The sequence below is a fragment of the Mixophyes fleayi genome, chromosome 1 (assembly GCF_038048845.1).
Source record: "Mixophyes fleayi isolate aMixFle1 chromosome 1, aMixFle1.hap1, whole genome shotgun sequence".
NCBI lineage: Eukaryota > Metazoa > Chordata > Amphibia > Anura > Limnodynastidae > Mixophyes > Mixophyes fleayi.
Genome location: NC_134402.1, coordinates 322,852,194 through 322,870,088, shown reverse-complemented (window position 1 = coordinate 322,870,088; position 17,895 = coordinate 322,852,194). Strand labels below are relative to the sequence as shown.

The window sequence follows — 17,895 nt, the reverse complement described above, 5'->3', positions numbered from 1 at the left end:
GTTTTCCGGATCACATGTGACACAATTAGGACCACCTGTGGATCTGTTACAATGTGTCATTCAGTAATGAATACACCTGTGCTCCAGCAAGGAGATATGGAAAACCTGCAATGTTTGGGATTTTTTTTTATACAGAAATAACGTTGATATTTTTTCTCACACCCCATTGAGGTGCAAGCAAAAACCTGCATTCCTTTTTACCGGTGGAACATGGCGGACAATGGAATCTGTCCCTAAATGTTCATTTGTAGAGCTAAACATTATAATCAATGGATTTATTTCAGATTTTAAATGTGGGCTGGAATGAGGGTCCAAATGCCTCATTCACAGTATAGAAATATGTTTCTAAAACAATTGTAAACCTCAATCTGCCGACAAACATAACCATGCAAGGGACTGAATTGAACTGTTCTGCTATATAGGCTGAATGGCACATTGAAAATAAAACAAGCTTTACCTCCTGTCTTCAAAGGCAGAGCTCTTGAATGCAAAAATATCAAATAGGTCAGGGACATTAAAACATAATATTGTACGTCTCTAAAAAGCCCAAGAATTATGTATCCTAACCTTCATTGAGGTAAAAAATAAAACACATTCTTTTCCTGTTTCCTAGGTCACAGGTTGTCTTCACTTGTGTCAAGTACAGAGTAGACAGAAGCTGTTGTATAATAGCCAGTGAAGACAGAGCGACCGGGTCGAGACACAGTGTGAGTCAAATATTACCAGAACTGAGAATGTAAAAGTACAAATGAGGAAGTAATTGGTAGATCATGTTCAACATAAACAGCATCTAAACATGCCTGTTTATTTACACAGATGCAACACTTGTTAATTGCGAAACAGGCAGTGTGAAAACAGCTATTTAAAGGGGGATGGGGGTTGAAGAGAGGATTCCAATGTCTGGAGGAAAAATAGGCACAGGAGAGGAGATGAAGAAAGCTGCACAAAAGACTTGCTGAGACACGGCTGTATAAAAGATGGGAGAGATGCAGACAAGGGGTCGGTAAGACCTTGGGGGAGAGGAGGGGGACTGGAGAGCAAAATAAAATGCACAAGGATAAAAAGTAAATGAGTGTACTGTCAGATTGCCAAGTGCCTCATTAACCTCATCGTTGTTTAATGGCAAGAGAGATATAAAGATGAGTAGATAGGACTATAATGCTAAAGGTTGTATAATAATGTAAATAATTTGATGGGCTTAAGTGTCCCAGTTCTCACCTTAGCATCCTGTTTGGTTACAAAGTCCACAAAACCAAAGCCCCGGTGAGCTCCAGTGCCAGCCATTTTCCTGGGCAGACGTACAGTCTTCAATTCACCAAACGTGCTGTGTGGAATGTGGAGAGAGTTTACAAGTGAATGTGCAAATGTCCTGATCTTATAATATAGCCCATGTGCAGTGTCATAAGCCCAGATGTGTGATGGTTTATTTAATGCACAAGAAGCATGTTGCCACATTGGCCTATTACATTCCAATTACCCTTCATTATTTGTGGAATGAAACTTTTCTTTTTTTCCTATACTTATTTTTGCCTATTTAACTACCACAAAACACCAGCATGGGACAGTTATTTGGAGAATGTATAATGCAGGATTTTATGTACCCCCTCAAATCTCTCTTCACCTATGGCTCATACTACAAGCAGTAATCCTGTTATGGAAAATAACAGAACGAATGAAGGATGCATTAAATCCTCATAGGAATGCTCTTCTTACTAGAAAAGCCATCACTGCCCCAGACATTAAATTGTGTAGCTTACTCCATGCAAAGCCCCCACACACCTCAAAAGATACTATCCCCCCACCCTTGACATTTTCAAAATTAGTGTTCAGTCCACACAATGTGTCTAACAGTGCATACCAAGGACACAGAGAACAACAAAGATAGTCAAGCATGTACACTGCAGTGTTGCCAAATAGTGACAAGAAAAAAAACAAAACAAAAGGACGCAAGGTTACGCAGTCCAATGGCTATGATGTACACACTGCACAGCACAAGGTACATATTCACAATAAGGTGTAGAAAGATCACATAATGTGGGGGACATTACACAGAGCATACTAATGTTTAAATCCCTCCACATATGTTAGTTCACAGCAGTATCCTAAATCACATTCCTTAAATGCAGTGCCAGAGCTCCCCCCAGTGAACACATTTATTTATTACAAAGCATAAAGTGCTCACTAACCTGAACAGCTCTCGGATTTCCTTAACAGTAGCCTGGAAGGGGACATTTCGAACAAGAATCTTCGAGCTCTTCTGTTTATTATTATTCTGTTTCTTGCGGTCAGAAGACACTGATGGTCTGCAATGTAGAAATATATATATATTTTGCCCTTCACCCAGTCTCATCACTAGCTTACATGTGCACGCTATATTTTAAACGTGGGTTCTCTTTCTCTTGTAACACGATTATATAGCCAGCTTAAAACATATGCAAATTTAGATTTTAATAAAAAGAGTGATCAAATACAATTAATACAATTTAGGGCATTTCTGTGCAAACAAAATACTTGGTTGTAAGGACGGAGTTATATATAGGGAGAAATGTACAAGCTATTTTACCCAACACTGTACATTTTAATCATGACATTTTTTATACAATACATTTTAGCACTGCCTAAAGCAACCTTTAGCATCCTGACATACATCATATAATAACTTTATTCAGCTGAGTGCAACTACTAATCAATTATTTTACTCTACGTAATATATGTAAATCGAACGCATTCAACTAACTATTAGTATCTACTAATAATGCACTTTCTTTGCATAGTTATTTCTTCCAAACCTGCATAGTACACCACAATTATATTCCTATTAATTTATTTATGTATATAACATCTATTGTGAATACTCCCCCCACCACCAAATAATACATACAACTACACATCCTCTGTATGGTGGTATCTTATTGGTATAACACAGTGATCACAATATCCATACTTTATTAAGACTACTTCTAGATCTTGATTCTCTGCTCTAGTATTTAAAGGCTGCACATATTGATCTGCTATGTGCTCTCAGTAAAAAATCTGCTTATGTGGTTTTCTGTAACTTGCTACAGACACGATGTTAGGGTTAATACATATCAAGAGCAGTAATTACATGTGGCATTAGCTCACTGGATGTACTCACTTGGTTGCCCGTTCAGACAATTTGACTTCCAGCTGATGCCCATCTACAGTGCAATGCTAAAGGAAGAAAAGTCCCATATTTTACAGGTTATAGGTTGATCAGACCATCTAAATTCGGTCAGTATGTTCTCTTTCAAGCTATATTTTTAAAAGGTATACACTATAGTTTCTCAATGTAAATAATGTAAATAGGTTTAAATGTGTTGGCTACAACTGCATTCTGTTGTGTCCTAGGCCACTGAACACACACACACTACTTCAAAACATACACCTGGTGACATGCACATGCTGCCCCATGGAGGTGTCTGCTACATATATCATTCATTCTGCTGCGGAAAGGAGTCGGCAATTGTGTGTGGGTAGGGAGCTCAATGTAATGTCGGTGGGTGAGAAGCATGGACTCTTAATTTATTTGTGTCGTTATCCTGGGGCTATTCATTTAATGGAGGGAACCATTTCATTTATCAGTGGGAGCTGCTTAACTGAGGGTGTGGTGGTTTGGTGGCATTAATTTAATGTGGAGCCAAGTTGGGGGAAAGAAGGCCTACTAAATTAGTGAGGGGCTAGTGGGAAGGAGCCTTATTTCTTAAATGTGAATGTTATTCACTTAAAGCTACATTACCACCCAAAAAATATTTTCCTAAGGTAATCCTCTTCCCTATAGCCGAAGCATTGTGTGCGGATTTGTCCTAACGCTCACATCCCTTCCTCCTCCATGGCCATTTAATGTGAGCGTTAGGACAAATCCGCACCCGATGCTTCGGCTATAGGGAAGAGGATTACCTTATGAAAATATTTTTTTGGTGGTAATGTAGCTTTAAGTGAATAACATTCACATTTAAGAAATAAGGCTCCTTCCCACTAGCCCCTCACTAATTTAGTAGGCCTTCTTTCCCCCAACTTGGCTCCACATTAAATTAATGCCACCAAACCACCACACCCTCAGTTAAGCAGCTCCCACTGATAAATGAAATACAAAACTAATTTACAGAGTCCTGAAAGGAAACTGTTGCACATATCTCTGGCTAGGGGGTAGGAGCCTATTTATTAAACATGAATGGTCACTCATTTCACAGATTTACCTATCACTTTTCCAAATGGGGCCCCAATATTCCAGAATCAGGCTAGGCAGCAACTGAGTTGCAGCTTGTCAAAGCTGCATCGTCAGGTGACAGAGCAGCACAGCCAGCCAGGTATCCTGTTTTTGGGTGACTGTCCTATGCAGGGTTAGACGTGGTTGGCGTTAGACAGATATACCCACTAACGTGTTGGCAACACCCACACGGACGGCATGCTGATGCTATTGGCAATTTGGCCCTTGCTATAACATGAAGCCACTTTTCAGGATGTTCTTAATTTTACTAATCTGCCCCTATTTAGAATGAAAATAATAATGATAATATTAAAATTATACCAAACTAGAAATGGAAGCATGAGGCAAACATATAGTAGAGCAGTAAAGAAATAATTGGACATTCGCTTCAAGAGCCTTATGAAATCATGGAATACATACCTGTAACTGTCGTAGAGCTTTCTGTGCCTGTTCTGGCGTCCTATACTCCACAAATCCAAATCCCATAGACAGAAGGGAGCCTGAGAAGGAAGAACAATTTGTATCACAGCCATTTCCTCTTATGACTGAATAACTGAAAAATGTGATTTAAATCCCTTCTTTTCTCCATCTGCAGTAAGTGAAATAGACAATCCCATAGTTAGTCTGCACAGGAGGGGCAAGTAAAACAGCTACCTGCCGACTTTCCTTCCAAAGGCAAGTCTTTGTTGTGGCAGCAACATCAACTTTGTTGAACTTCGAAAAGGTACGTACAGATGTGCTGTCCTACTAAGGTCTGCGCTCTAGACGAGCGGAGGAACCACAGACACCATAGTTCTGCCTATTGACCACCCAAATACAGTGGGAAATCAACTTGGTGGAGAAAGTGAACACTTTCCTGCACTCATCGAGAAAAAACAACAGGAAGCCTGAGTACTAGAACTCATGGGTCCTGAAAAGGGGCACTCCTAAACAGCATCAAAGGAACCACATGAGGGGAGTAAAGAGCCACAGCCTTAGCATTTCAAGAATGGAGGGACAAGAATTGTACCATCATTTCATGGTTGTGGAATCCAGACCTTATCCTCAAGCAACACAAAGTACAGATACTGGTGGGAAACATCTACCTGCTCAAAGATGCATGTAGCTAAAATAATAGCTAGTAAAAGAAAAGGCATCTAGCACATATGGAAGCATAAAGGGACGGAATGGTTTGGCTCAAGCGGAGCACCATACAGATCCTTGAGAATTAATTTGGGGTCCTGAGGGAGCATGAAAAGGTGACATTATATTTTCACACCTTGAAAGAAAACCTTTACTTCTACAATTGGCAATAATTGGGATTGGAAAATCATCAAGATGGCAGAAAACTGGACCATGAAGTAGAAGGACGTAACAAATCACTCTGCTAGGAATTGAGCAGCTTCTATCAAGTATGGATGCTGCTCTGATGGTTCAGGTAACCTACAACATTCAAAAAGTAATGAGAAATATTCAGGCGCAACCAGAGAACAAGCAGCCCCTTTCAAATTACAGAGGATCACCTCCACATAAATGGACACACAGATAAAAAAAAAAAAAAAAATGAAAAACTGGGCGCTACTCCAAACATAGAATAATATAAATATACAAATTTGCTCCTTATGATAGTCAATTATAAATATGTAGTCTTGTAATCCACATATCTCTCACAGTATTTCTGTTGAATTAGACAAGTAGAAGATGGGATTACATACGCTGTGTTAAAAAGTGATCCACTGTGAAGATCATATTTGTCCAATAATTGAAACTGAGAATTGAACATAATGGTAATTTAACTAAAGCAGAATCAGAATATATTAAAAGTTTTGCATCCTACTACACCAGTGCTATATATTCTCCCTAAGGTGCATAGAGATCCAGATAATACACCTGGACGCCCTAGAATAGCAGGGACGGGATCGTTGACTTCAAATTTTTTCCAGCCCCTGGTCATTAATAATAGATCATATCTGAATGATACTATAGATGTGATTTTGAAGCTTAGAGAAATCACTTGGGAAGAACATTTCTTTTTGATTTCAGCGGATGTGAAATCCCTCTATATAGGCCTAATGCATTAAGCATGAGGACGGCCTAAGGGCAATTTACTATTTCCTGGAAAAGGGGGGATTCACGATTCCACTTAAAAATATTTTGGTAGAGGGCATAGAATTCATCCTCACTAATAACTACTTCTATTTTGAAGGGAGCCATTATCTCCAATGTATAGGTACAGCTATGGGCACCAGGTTTGCCCCAAGTTATGCTAACCTTTTCCTTGCATGTTGGTAAAACCAGCATGTATGGGAGCGGCATAGCTTTGGGGTGGACCTGGTGACCTGGCTGAGATATATAGACGATGTGCTATTCATTTGAAGATGGGTGGGGGGTTGGTCCAGCTTAGATGCACTTTGTGTCTACCTAAATTCCAATAAGATAAATGTGGAATTTGCTTACATGGCAGTCATGATCAAATTAATTATCTTGATCTTATCGTTTATATTTCCGAAGGAGAGATATGTACCAAAACCTACGGACTACAATTCCTATATTGCTCCATCTAGTGAACATCATCATATGTGGTTATCTAATGTACCGATTGGGCAATTTCTACGATTTAAGAGAAATTGTAGTAAACCAGATATACTAGAAAAACAGATATTAGAGATGAAACAACAATTTGTATCAAAGGGGTACCAAAATTATACTTTAGAGAAATCAATAGAAAAGTCTTGCAGAAGGATAGAGACTCTTTTGGTGCTTTCACCCGGTAATAATTTTAAGAAAAAATCTAGTAGATAGGCAATATCTTTTAGAACGCAAAATAACTCTAGTTTTAGAGCTATTGAAAAAGTAAAAACTAATTATCTGTAATGTATGTTTGTATTTTTTAGAAGAGACCACGATATTTGCTAATTTGTTCTATGTAATAGGGGATTTGTTAACTTATTTGGTCACAAGATGGATAATACAGTATTGATCGATTGGCCGTTAGTATGTATATACACTGAGAAGTTTACCTTCCATACAACCTTGAGAAAGACTTGTTTCGAGTTGAAACGCGTTGGTGCGTGGGAAGGAAGGATTTTGTTTTTCACTCTTTGTGTGCAGTATATTTGTGATTATTTATGCTCCGATAGTAGTGGTTTACCATCCGGAGAGGAGCTGATTACATATTGGAAGCCTTTCATTATCATCTATCTGGTACGAATATTATATATATATATATATATATATATATTTCTTGTGTGAATACCTGTGTTTTTATGTATTTTACCTTTTCTATATGAGGAATAAATTTGGATTTTATATTTGAAAAACACGAGTAGACACCATGTTTTTCTTTTTCTTCTCTTGTATGTGAGGATATATGTCCAATCAACTATGCACTTGTAGCGGATGATCCCTGAAACTCAAGTTAAAGAACTCTCCGTCTACTGAAAACAAGAGTTTTCCATTTCGATGAACATTTATCCATATTTCTGGTTTAATTTTTCATATTCAACAGAAATACTGTGAGAGATATGTGGATTACGAGACTAAATTTTTTATAATTGACTATCATAAGGAGCAACTTTGTATATTTATATTATTCTATGTTTGGAGTAGCGCCCAGTTTTTCAATTTTTTTCTTTTATCTATGAACCTACAACATTGTCCATCTGGAACCTGTCCTCTCACTCTAGACACCTCATGCATCAACCTCCTATGCAGTTATTCAGTTGTTATATATGATTGTACATTATATGATTTGTTACTGCACTGCAGGGTTTTGGAGCACCTTAGAAACGATCATGATGATGATAAAAATGGTTTCTTTGCACTTGAGGAGCCACATGCTGATTGCTCCTAATCAGACAAAAGGGCTAGAGCCTTCCCTGTCCAAGTTGCTTCCATGACTAAAATAGTAAAACCTGAATGCTGCAGGGGTCAACGTGATCATTTTCCTTCCTCACCCTAGCAGCCAAAGGCCCATTTAACCTGCAGCTGTGGGCAGAGTTTGAGGGAATCTCATGTTGGTTGATGGGCAGAATGAAGGGTTATCAAGCATGTCTTTCCATGCTCTAAAGCACAGCAGAGGGAGGAGCAGGGGAGCAGAGGCTACTGGGTAGATAACTAGTCCATGTTTGCCACTGTCCTGTCTCTTAAGGGCATAATATAACCCACTTTCTTTGTCCCCCTACTGCAAATGTATAAGAGGTTAGACATGTTTATTATGCATGAGCTGTAACAACATTTTTTTTTCTTTTGAAACTAAAATCCTAATATGGATGATAAACATGATCACATGGGCAGCAGTATTAACATTTTACCATTTCCATCTACACAGGCATTTGAAACGTAACAGGCCTGATTCATTAAGGGAAGTAAGGCAAAAAAATGAGTACATTTTCTCCTGGACAAAACCATGTTACAATGCTAAGGGTGCATATTAGTTTATGCTTTTGCACATAAATTAAATACAGTCTATTTTTTCATGTAGCACACAAATACTGGATAGCTTTATTTTTACACTGAAATTTAAAGCTGATTTAGGACATGCCCTACCCCAACTATAAATCTGTCCTCATATTTAAAATTTAGCTCCAATTACAATACAACATGGTTTTGTCAAGGTGCAAAGTTACTCATTTTTTTTTTGCTCAACTTACCTTAATGAATCAGGCACAAGATGTACAAGTGCATTATTTTGACACAACTGGAAAATGTTCTCTGTAGACAGTGCGATCATATGACCTAGATGCAAGGGAAGAGATGGCTTTACCTAGTAACCAGGGACACGCATTTACTTACCTCCTATTTGTTTTTTGAAAATGTGAAAGAAGTGGAGATAATCTATTGTGTTCATTATTTCTGCACTAATTAGGGTATAGGATAGTAACACTCACTTCCAAAGACAATATTAACTTCTTTTTGTCTTAGTGCAATTTCAGAACAAATAATTTTAGTCATAAGTGCCCCAGCACAAAAATAAATCCAATACACGCAATCTCTCCATAAAAGGCACACACCATGCAGACGGCCTGAATGCCTGTATACTGCATACACTGAAATCACAATCCTTTCAATTACAGTTTTGCTAAATCCTGCTTGATTGCTGTCCTACCTATAACTGCAGTAAAGCTGTGTGGGATTCTGTATTTCATTACTATTAAAAGGTATTCTAATGCTCATTACAAACATTTATTTATTTTTTATGTTACAACTGCATTGACTCAAAGTTTTATTAGCAGTTTTAAGCCATTATAAAGGTGTACACAAAAGGGCTGGGAGAAACGCACCTTGCTTATCCTTCTTCTTGGAAATGGTACATGTTTTCACAGCCCCAACTTTCGAAAAAACCTGTACAAACAATAGAGGGCATTATGTGAACGTAATTATAAAGAAGAACTGCCTTTAAGAAGATAGGCAGTCTGGAAAACACATTCATTTCGGTTCATTACCTAGAATCAAGGTGCAGGCTTCAGCCAACAATTTTAGAGATTGATGCATGCTGAATGAGCGCTAATTAGGATCATTATATATATATATATATATATATATATATATATATTATTAATTTTTATTTATAGGGCGCCACAAAGTATCCGTAGCGCCGTACAAGGACAAACAATGGCACAGTACAAGGTGAAACAGCACAGTACAAGTAACAGTAAGCACTATAACTCTGGGGGCTCAGGCACAGCATGAAAGAGAGGGAGGGAGGGGAAAAGTGAGTACAGGCAGGTAACTATGGCCCAAGAGGGTGGGCACGGATGACAGGTTGAGAGTCACTGAGGGGAGCGGAGAGAAGCGAGAGGAGACAGAGGGCAGAGGGACTTAGAGGAGGTGATCTGAGTAGCTGGAGAGCGCAGTTAAAAGTGATGGAAACAGAAGGTAGGAGAGCCCTGCTCAAAGGAGCGAACAATCTAAAGGGAGGGGAAGACAGACAGACACATGGATGAGACGAAGAGACGGGAGGAAGGGGGAGAAGGGAAGAAGGGATGAGAAAGAGAGGTAGCCGACCGATGGGAGTTTAGGCATGAGACTGGAAGGCTTTAAGGAAAAGGTGGGTTTTTAATGTTCGTTTGAAAGAGGACAGATTAGGGGAAGTTCTGATGGAGCGGGGGAGCTTGTTCCAATGGAGGGGAGCGGCGCGGGAGAAGTCTTGGATATGTGCGTGAGAGGAGGTAATAAGAGGGGAAGAGAGGCGACGATCGTTGGACGATCGCAGTGAGCAGGAGGGAGTGTGAATAGAGATAAGGCTAGAGATGTAGGGAGCAGTGGAGTTGGCGAGGGCCTTGTAAGTCAGAGTGAGGAGCTTGAAAAGGATTCTGTAGGGGAAGGGGAGCCAGTGAAGGGCTTGGTAGAGTGGGGATACAGAGGTGGAACGGCGAGAGAGGAAAATAAGCCTAGCAGCGGCGTTAAGTACAGATCTAAGGGGAGCGAGATGAGAGAGGGGGAGGCCGATAAGGAGAAGGTTGCAGTAGTCCAAGCGGGAGATATATATATATATATATATATATATATATATCTATCAACAAAAACACAGGCGGGGCGCCTCTAAGTGTAATATCAAATATATAAGGTGGGATTAAGTTATAACATGCGTACCCCGCGATTATAGAATCGCGGGGTGTATTGGTGAACCGTCCCTATTGAATGTATTACGGTGTTATACTATGTTTGCTTTTTTTCACATTGATGTGCCGATTGGTGGAGATTTTGAGGAATACAATCATAGCAGAGGCTACTCCATCTTCTCTTCAATACCCATTGCTGCTTACCTCACGGTATGCATGTTATTACTTATTCCCACCTTATATATTTGATATTACACTTGGAGGCGCCCCACCTGTTTTTTTGTTGCAGTAACTTTCCTTGTCCGAACTGACCATCTGGTCTCAGGCTATCAAGGCTGCCACTTGTATAGGAGTCAAGTGCTACTTATGTGGACTTTTTGTTTGGGATTGATCATATGTAAATGTGCCTTGAGATATTCATCTTAATAAGTATGCTGTGGTGATTAGCGCCATACCTATCTTCTGTATATATATATATATATATATATATATATATATATATATATATATATATATATATATATATATATATATATATTTTTTTTTTAACCAACAGAGAGGTTGGCAATGCAATTGTATTTTTTGATCTAGCAATTTTGCAACTTTTTAGAGTAAGTATAGTTTTAAAAAATATCTATATGGTATGTGCCATGATTATTGTGTTCACATGCATTTTAGTGGCAATAAAAGGTTAATGAGTATCCAAAGTTCACGTTTTTTTGTGTGTGGATTTAGTAGGCTATTGTAGTTTCATTATATTTTTAGATATTTCTGTTTTGGGGACTGCAGATCCATAGCAGTTAGCTATTATAAATCACAGCCAAATCACAGCCACAGCCATTGGACACAATGTTTTCTACTTTGCCTATCTACTTAAGCGACAGTGCCTATGGCGTGCATCAGGCAGCCACAAAACAGCATCACAGAGACAGGCAGACACCACTTACCTCTCTAAGAGTTTCCTCACTGGTGCTGAAGTTCAGGTTTTTAATAAACAAAGTACAGCCTTGAAGTGTTTCTTCCTCATCATCTTCTTCGTCTGGCTCACTCTTCTGCTCAGTCTGAGTTTCTACACACTCTGAAGAGTAGATACAATGAGGATTGAATAATTAATATAGTTTCCCAAATTTCTTAAGCCGATAAGTGAATGATAGGAGAAACAGATAATAGACAAGAAATAAAAGAAGCATTAGTAGTCAGCATATTGTACATGCACATATATACAAACACACATAAATACAAACATTATGGTCACCAACACATTTTGTTGCTGAAGATTCTAAATTTTAAATAGATAAAAGCAGAATGTGTTTTTGTCGCAAACACAGAAAGCATTCAGTATCACTTTTATTCTGGGTCAGCATGTTTGCTCACTGTTAATTGGCGCTTTACTGAGATATTAATAGCAAGGGTTATCACTTGTATATATATATTGCACTAGTGCATCTGACCATATCTGGTGTAGCAGTGTATGTGTTTTATGACCAGCTATCATTTAAACCTATTGAGGAACATATGATTCTCAATTATTATAAGGTGGCATATATAGGAGATTTTGGATGGTATGTGGTCTAGATACATTCCCTCTTTTTCATATATAAATTGGAGAAGATGGTTTTCGGACCATGACAATATCTAACTATATACCCTTGCTACTCTTCTGCCTCCACTGTCTGTGGTAATAATTTATACACTTTTTGCACAACAAAATATAAAAAAGAATTTTTTCACGTTTATTTTCTCTTTTATGTCACTTGTTTATTATGAGGATATTTCAATATCTACGGAGATATGTTTTTAAGAAATTACTATCAATAAAGGCATCTGCCCTATACAGTATATTATAATACAAACCTATTGGTGGTCATCTGATTGTCTTCCATAACACAAATAGCAGCACAAGCATGGGGCTGTAATGTGAAATACACTTTATACAATTTAAATTGGATTAGGAGTGCTCTATCAATCCATTTCTATCGCTTTCCTCTCTTTTGTTGTTCTATGTGCAATTAAATGGAAAGAGCACCCCCTCATCATTACAATGATTTCGATATATAGATGAGGTATATACTAACTCTGTGCGGATTACTCCCCTTTTACCTGGAAACACTGACCTGAAACCCTGCCGACGAACGAAGAAGCCGGCAGGTAGCGATGACGTCACTTTCAAGCTCAACATTATGTTTGCAGGTTGTTAAGCTGTACAATGTATTAGGCTTTCTAAAGAACTTTAAACAGACGGCACCTCCTTAAAGGAGGCTAGTCTCCTCTTTCAAACTAGTGTGCCCCATATAATTTCTTGTCTGGTGATGAATCGAGAGTATCAAACAAAAAAAAATCCACAATATATTTCTGTAAATACAAGGGGGTAGCTCTTTTGGAAAAAGCATTTCTGTCCCTCTCCCCTCCATTTGCACATTAAACAACGGCACATACCACATTTGAAAGAGGAGTCACCTCTTTCAAACAAGGGATTCCCTTTTTTATTTATGGGCTGTTGATCACCAGACAAAAAACAAAAACAAAAACACATCTTTATGTAAATAAAGTACTATATGCCAAGTCAACCTATACAAAAAGTTATACCCACTCTTGTCAGAAGACCAGCAGTTATTCAGAAAGGTAAAACAACCCCTATATTTCAACTAGTTGCCCAACTTTAATTTAGTAAATAAATGTAAAAAAAAAGTGAAAAGATGTCCTCTTCTGCGCCACCTACTGGAAACTATTGTGCTTTACAGGCTTGGTTTATTTGATGCAGTAGATTATCTATTTTCCTAAATGGTATGTCTACCCCAGGTATGTTTTCTGCTCCTGCAACCTTTACAATATGTTCATCTCATATTTGAGAAAAAAAGGTAGTAGAAGAGTAGAGTGAGCCAGGAGTACCCAAAATCAACCCATACAAATGGGGCAACATTCTTATCAGGAGACCTGCAGCTATTCAAAGAGACCAATGGTATTTACAGAAAATGCACAGTCTTCTGAAAAAGCAAGGTATGATGTGTGTGGGTAACACACAAAAAATACTAATATTGATATTGGATGAGCCAGGACTGAAAAAATGCCTTAGCAGTGTAACTGCAACACAGTTAAGTGGCTAGAAATAGATGTGCTCGAGAGCCCCAGCCTTATTTCTATCAGAAATCTAAGGCAAAACCTCAAACTTGCTTTCCATTGCTGCTCCCTAACTAGCCTAAAAGAAGCTTGAGCAATTTTGCAAGTAAAAAAAAAAAAAAGAGCAAATATAACTCCATCTTAGGGGCATATTCAATTGTTGTTTTTCCGCGCCGCGGAAAAACTAGTACAGTTAATACGGTAATATGTAGCTGGATTTCAGCTCGCGGCTCAGGGAGCTGCGAGCTGAAATCCAGCGAGTAAATTACCGTATTAACGTTTTTTCCGCGAACGATTACCGTAATAACGGTAATCGTGCACGGACCGCGAGATTTTCGGTGTTGCCGCCGAGAACTGAATATGCCCCTTAGTGTTCAAAGTTAACAGAGACTTATCCAGAAAGTCTACTAGCTGTAATAGATGCTGGAATTGGTTCAGCGGAGTACTGACTAATGGGGAAGAATACTTCTCAAAATTATGATGCTTTATGGCTTCACATTCTAAAAACATTCAGGCTGTGAGATTCCGAGTGTGAAATATAAGTCCGGAAATAGTTTCTCTACCTATTAAATGTTGAAAGGATAACACATGCTGAATAATAATCCATTCTTGTCTCTCACCTTTCTCTTGCTCCTCTATCTTAGTATCTTTTATTGGCTCTGTTTTCATCACAGTAGGTGAGCTGCTGAAGACATTGATAGGAGCCCACTCCAGGTAAAGGGGGACATGCTGAAACTGAGCAGGAAAGAGAAGATTTAGCATGCAATGGTGTGAAGTAGGAAGTGAATTATTTTCATAATGTGAGAGAAAGATCTTGATAAACAGAGCTCTAAAACCTATACAATTTGAACAAAGTTATTAATTTCATTTGTATGTATACAACAACATTGTCACATCAACATTACATTTACACAGTTGTATATGTACATTCAGGGGTGATTCTGTCAGAGACAAAGGGTGAAATTATCCCACCCCAGAAAATGCTGTAAGTCGCACCCCATTCCACTGGATAGTATACACTACAGAGCCCATTCTGTAGGATTATTATACAGTTTATTAAAGAGCTTAGTCTGTTTATTCATATTTAATGATTCCTAATCTGATGACCAGTGTACTACACATTACTTTCATCGGAATTCATTCATTCAATGATCATAATAAGATGATACCCACAGGTGGGTAAGCTATCCATTACTATAACCAGCAGTATTAATATGACCAATATATGCATCATATATCAAGCTTAATATTATGCCCAGTTATACGCATAGAAATACTAATTTGCCTAGACATGTATTTTGCAATGGTAGTATATGGAGGAATATGCAGGAGTGGTGCTCAGTAATACGTCCAGTTGCTAAGTAATTGGTCTAGTTCAGTTTTGGCTAACCTGTGACACTGCAGGTGTTGTAAAACTACAAGTCCCAGTATGCTTTGACAATATATATCCGCTTATTGCTGGAAGAGTATGCTGGGACTTGTAGTTTCACAACATCTGGAGTGTCACAGGTTAGCCAACACTGGTCTAGTTGTAATGCAAAGCTGTAGTAATGTCCTTTAGTATGTCTAGTTAAAGTAATGGCTAGTAATTTGCATAGTTTTAATACATATTGTAGTAATGCCCTGTTATAATAATGCCTAGTTTTAATGATCATCTGTAGGCATACACAGTAATATGCCCAATGGAATATGCACAGCTGTAGCAAGTACCAGTAATACGCTTAGTTACACTGCCCTTTGTGGTAATACACAGCAACATACTTAGCCGTAATGTCCACTTGCAGTAGTGGCCAGTTGTAGAATTCCCTAGTTATGGAAATGCTTAACTATAAAAGTGATCATTAATAAGTCTAATAAGCCCAGCAGCAGTCTTATCCTTCATCTTCTCCCATGCTCTGGTTCAGGCTATGATCATATGGAGTATGATATATATATACACATCATGAGAGCATCAATGGTGACCAATAAGAAGTTGGAGCAGCTAATACACAGCATGCTTCTATTATCTTTCTTTATGTGGCTGCTTGAGGACAAGTGTTCATTTTGTTTCATTACTGATGTGCCCGTGTAGTATGCACAGTATACATGCCTTCAATCACACCTATCTCTGATTGCTTTAACATGTTTTCTATTCTGTGGGTGAGAAATTAAGTCTACTATTCAACTAGCTGTATAATGTACAGTGTAAATCAGATAATATAGAATTGAGACAGTCAATGCTGTAGACACAAGACTGTGGTAGGATATTGCATATCAATACTAGATCACATCTTAGTTTTAGCCAATAAATAATTTATCAGTATACACTCAAAAAAATGGGAATTTTATATTTGCATTAAAAAAAATTTCTCTGAGCCCAATGGGGGACACTGGACACACTGGGGGTATAGAGGCGCAGTTTGGGCACTTTAAATCTCTCGAAGCTCAAAATCTCTCTTGGTTGTGGAGATGGCCAGGTAAAAACCTTTCAGTTAAGTAACTTCAACTCCACCGAATCCATGAGTTCGATAAGAGGGTGCTGCAGCACCAAATAGAGATCTCAAAGCACTACTTGGGGGGGAGGGGGGGGGGGGGTGTATGGAGACTGCACATGAATCACTCCCTGCAAGGTCTGCACCTCTGGTAAAAGAGCCAGTTTTCTCTGAAAGAAAACTGATAGGGCAGAAACCTTAACCTTTAAGGAGCTAAGTCTCAAGCCCCGATCCAGCCTCCCCTGCAAGAAGAGGTGTAAACAGACCAAGCGAAAAGACAGGCAACCCCTTCCTTTCACAACAGGAGATGTAGTTCACACACACAATGTAATAATTCCTGGCAGAAACCAGCTTTCTGGCCTTGAGCATTGTCTGAATAAAGTTGTCCAGGAAGCACTTCGCTCTAAGGATCATCACTTCAACAGCCACCCCTTTAAAGACAGTTGAGGTAAACTTTGATGCTGCAAAGACCCGTGACTCAGCATGCCTTTACCGCCAGACCTACATCTGCTTCTGAGAGTGTTCTCAGACAGCTTGATGCCACCAGGATCACCTGAACATATTCTCTTTTTCCTTCTTTAAGCACTTCTGAGGGAACAGGTAAATTAAATGGAATTTGTACTAACATGGCAGCTACCGATAACATCTTTGGATCCCTTGATCTGGAGCAGTATCGTTAAATCATGTGAATCAACCGGGATGTTATCATATCGACATCTGACTGACCCCCACCTGTCCACTATCTGCTGGTGAAGGGCCTGTCTGCTGAGGAAATCGGTTTCCCAGGTCTCCACCCCTGGGGTGACCATGCCTGCATTGGCCGAAATGTTTCGCTACTCTGATTGCATGATCCTGCTTTTTCACTCTTGGCCAGGGCATTCTTGGTGCCTCCATGATGATTGAGGTATGTCAACACTGTGGCATTGCCTGACTGGATATTTATGACTCTTCCTCGCAAGAATGGGCAGTGTTCCTCACAAGCACCTACTTCCTGGGTGCTCCACCCGGTTTTTTTTTACTTGCCACCCGGCTCTTGGAGCCCAAAAAACTCCTATTCTAATAGAAGAAACCATTGTTTCTCCTTTTAAAACAGGCACTGTGAGCACTACAGCCAGCAGTGTGTGTTAGACCACTGACCACCAGTCTGACCAGTTCTGGCAGGTGAGGGCAATAATCTCCAACATTTTTCAATATTACTACAAAGTATTTCAACTGTCCCCAGCCAGCTACTTCTTAATACCACCTGCCTGGCAAAATTTTCTGGGGAGGACACCGATGGGCGTGCTCTGACTAAGGCATTGAAAATCACTCTAAACTCCAGCACATTTATCAAGAGTTTTGACTTGCCTGGAGTCCAAAGACCCTAGAAAATGGCACTGAAGGGTGACGGTAGCACCAGTGTCCCTTTCCAAATTCTGGTCTCGCCTCAGCCACCAGAAAAGCGACTGTCGCATCTTTGGAGACAGTCTGATGAACTGACTGGGTGAGCTCTAAAATAGCATGTGCCAAACTCATTGTGCAGGCTGGCTCTGCTATA

The 17,895-nt window shown here is 39.1% G+C and overlaps 1 protein-coding gene across 2 annotated transcripts in view; it reads right to left on the bottom strand.

The window, feature by feature from the left end:
• RBM19 (RNA binding motif protein 19) overlaps positions 1-17,895 on the bottom strand; it is a 113,558-nt gene that overhangs the window by 60,402 nt on the left and 35,261 nt on the right. For both annotated transcript variants that reach the window (XM_075213896.1, XM_075213887.1), the window contains exons 16-22: positions 14,508-14,622; positions 11,718-11,848; positions 9,490-9,550; positions 4,649-4,728; positions 3,137-3,192; positions 2,187-2,303; positions 1,219-1,324 (exon numbers count right to left, since the gene is read on the bottom strand). In XM_075213896.1, coding sequence (XP_075069997.1) covers positions 1,219-1,324; positions 2,187-2,303; positions 3,137-3,192; positions 4,649-4,728; positions 9,490-9,550; positions 11,718-11,848; positions 14,508-14,622 — 666 coding nt within the window. The remainder of the gene's footprint in view (positions 1-1,218; positions 1,325-2,186; positions 2,304-3,136; positions 3,193-4,648; positions 4,729-9,489; positions 9,551-11,717; positions 11,849-14,507; positions 14,623-17,895) is intronic.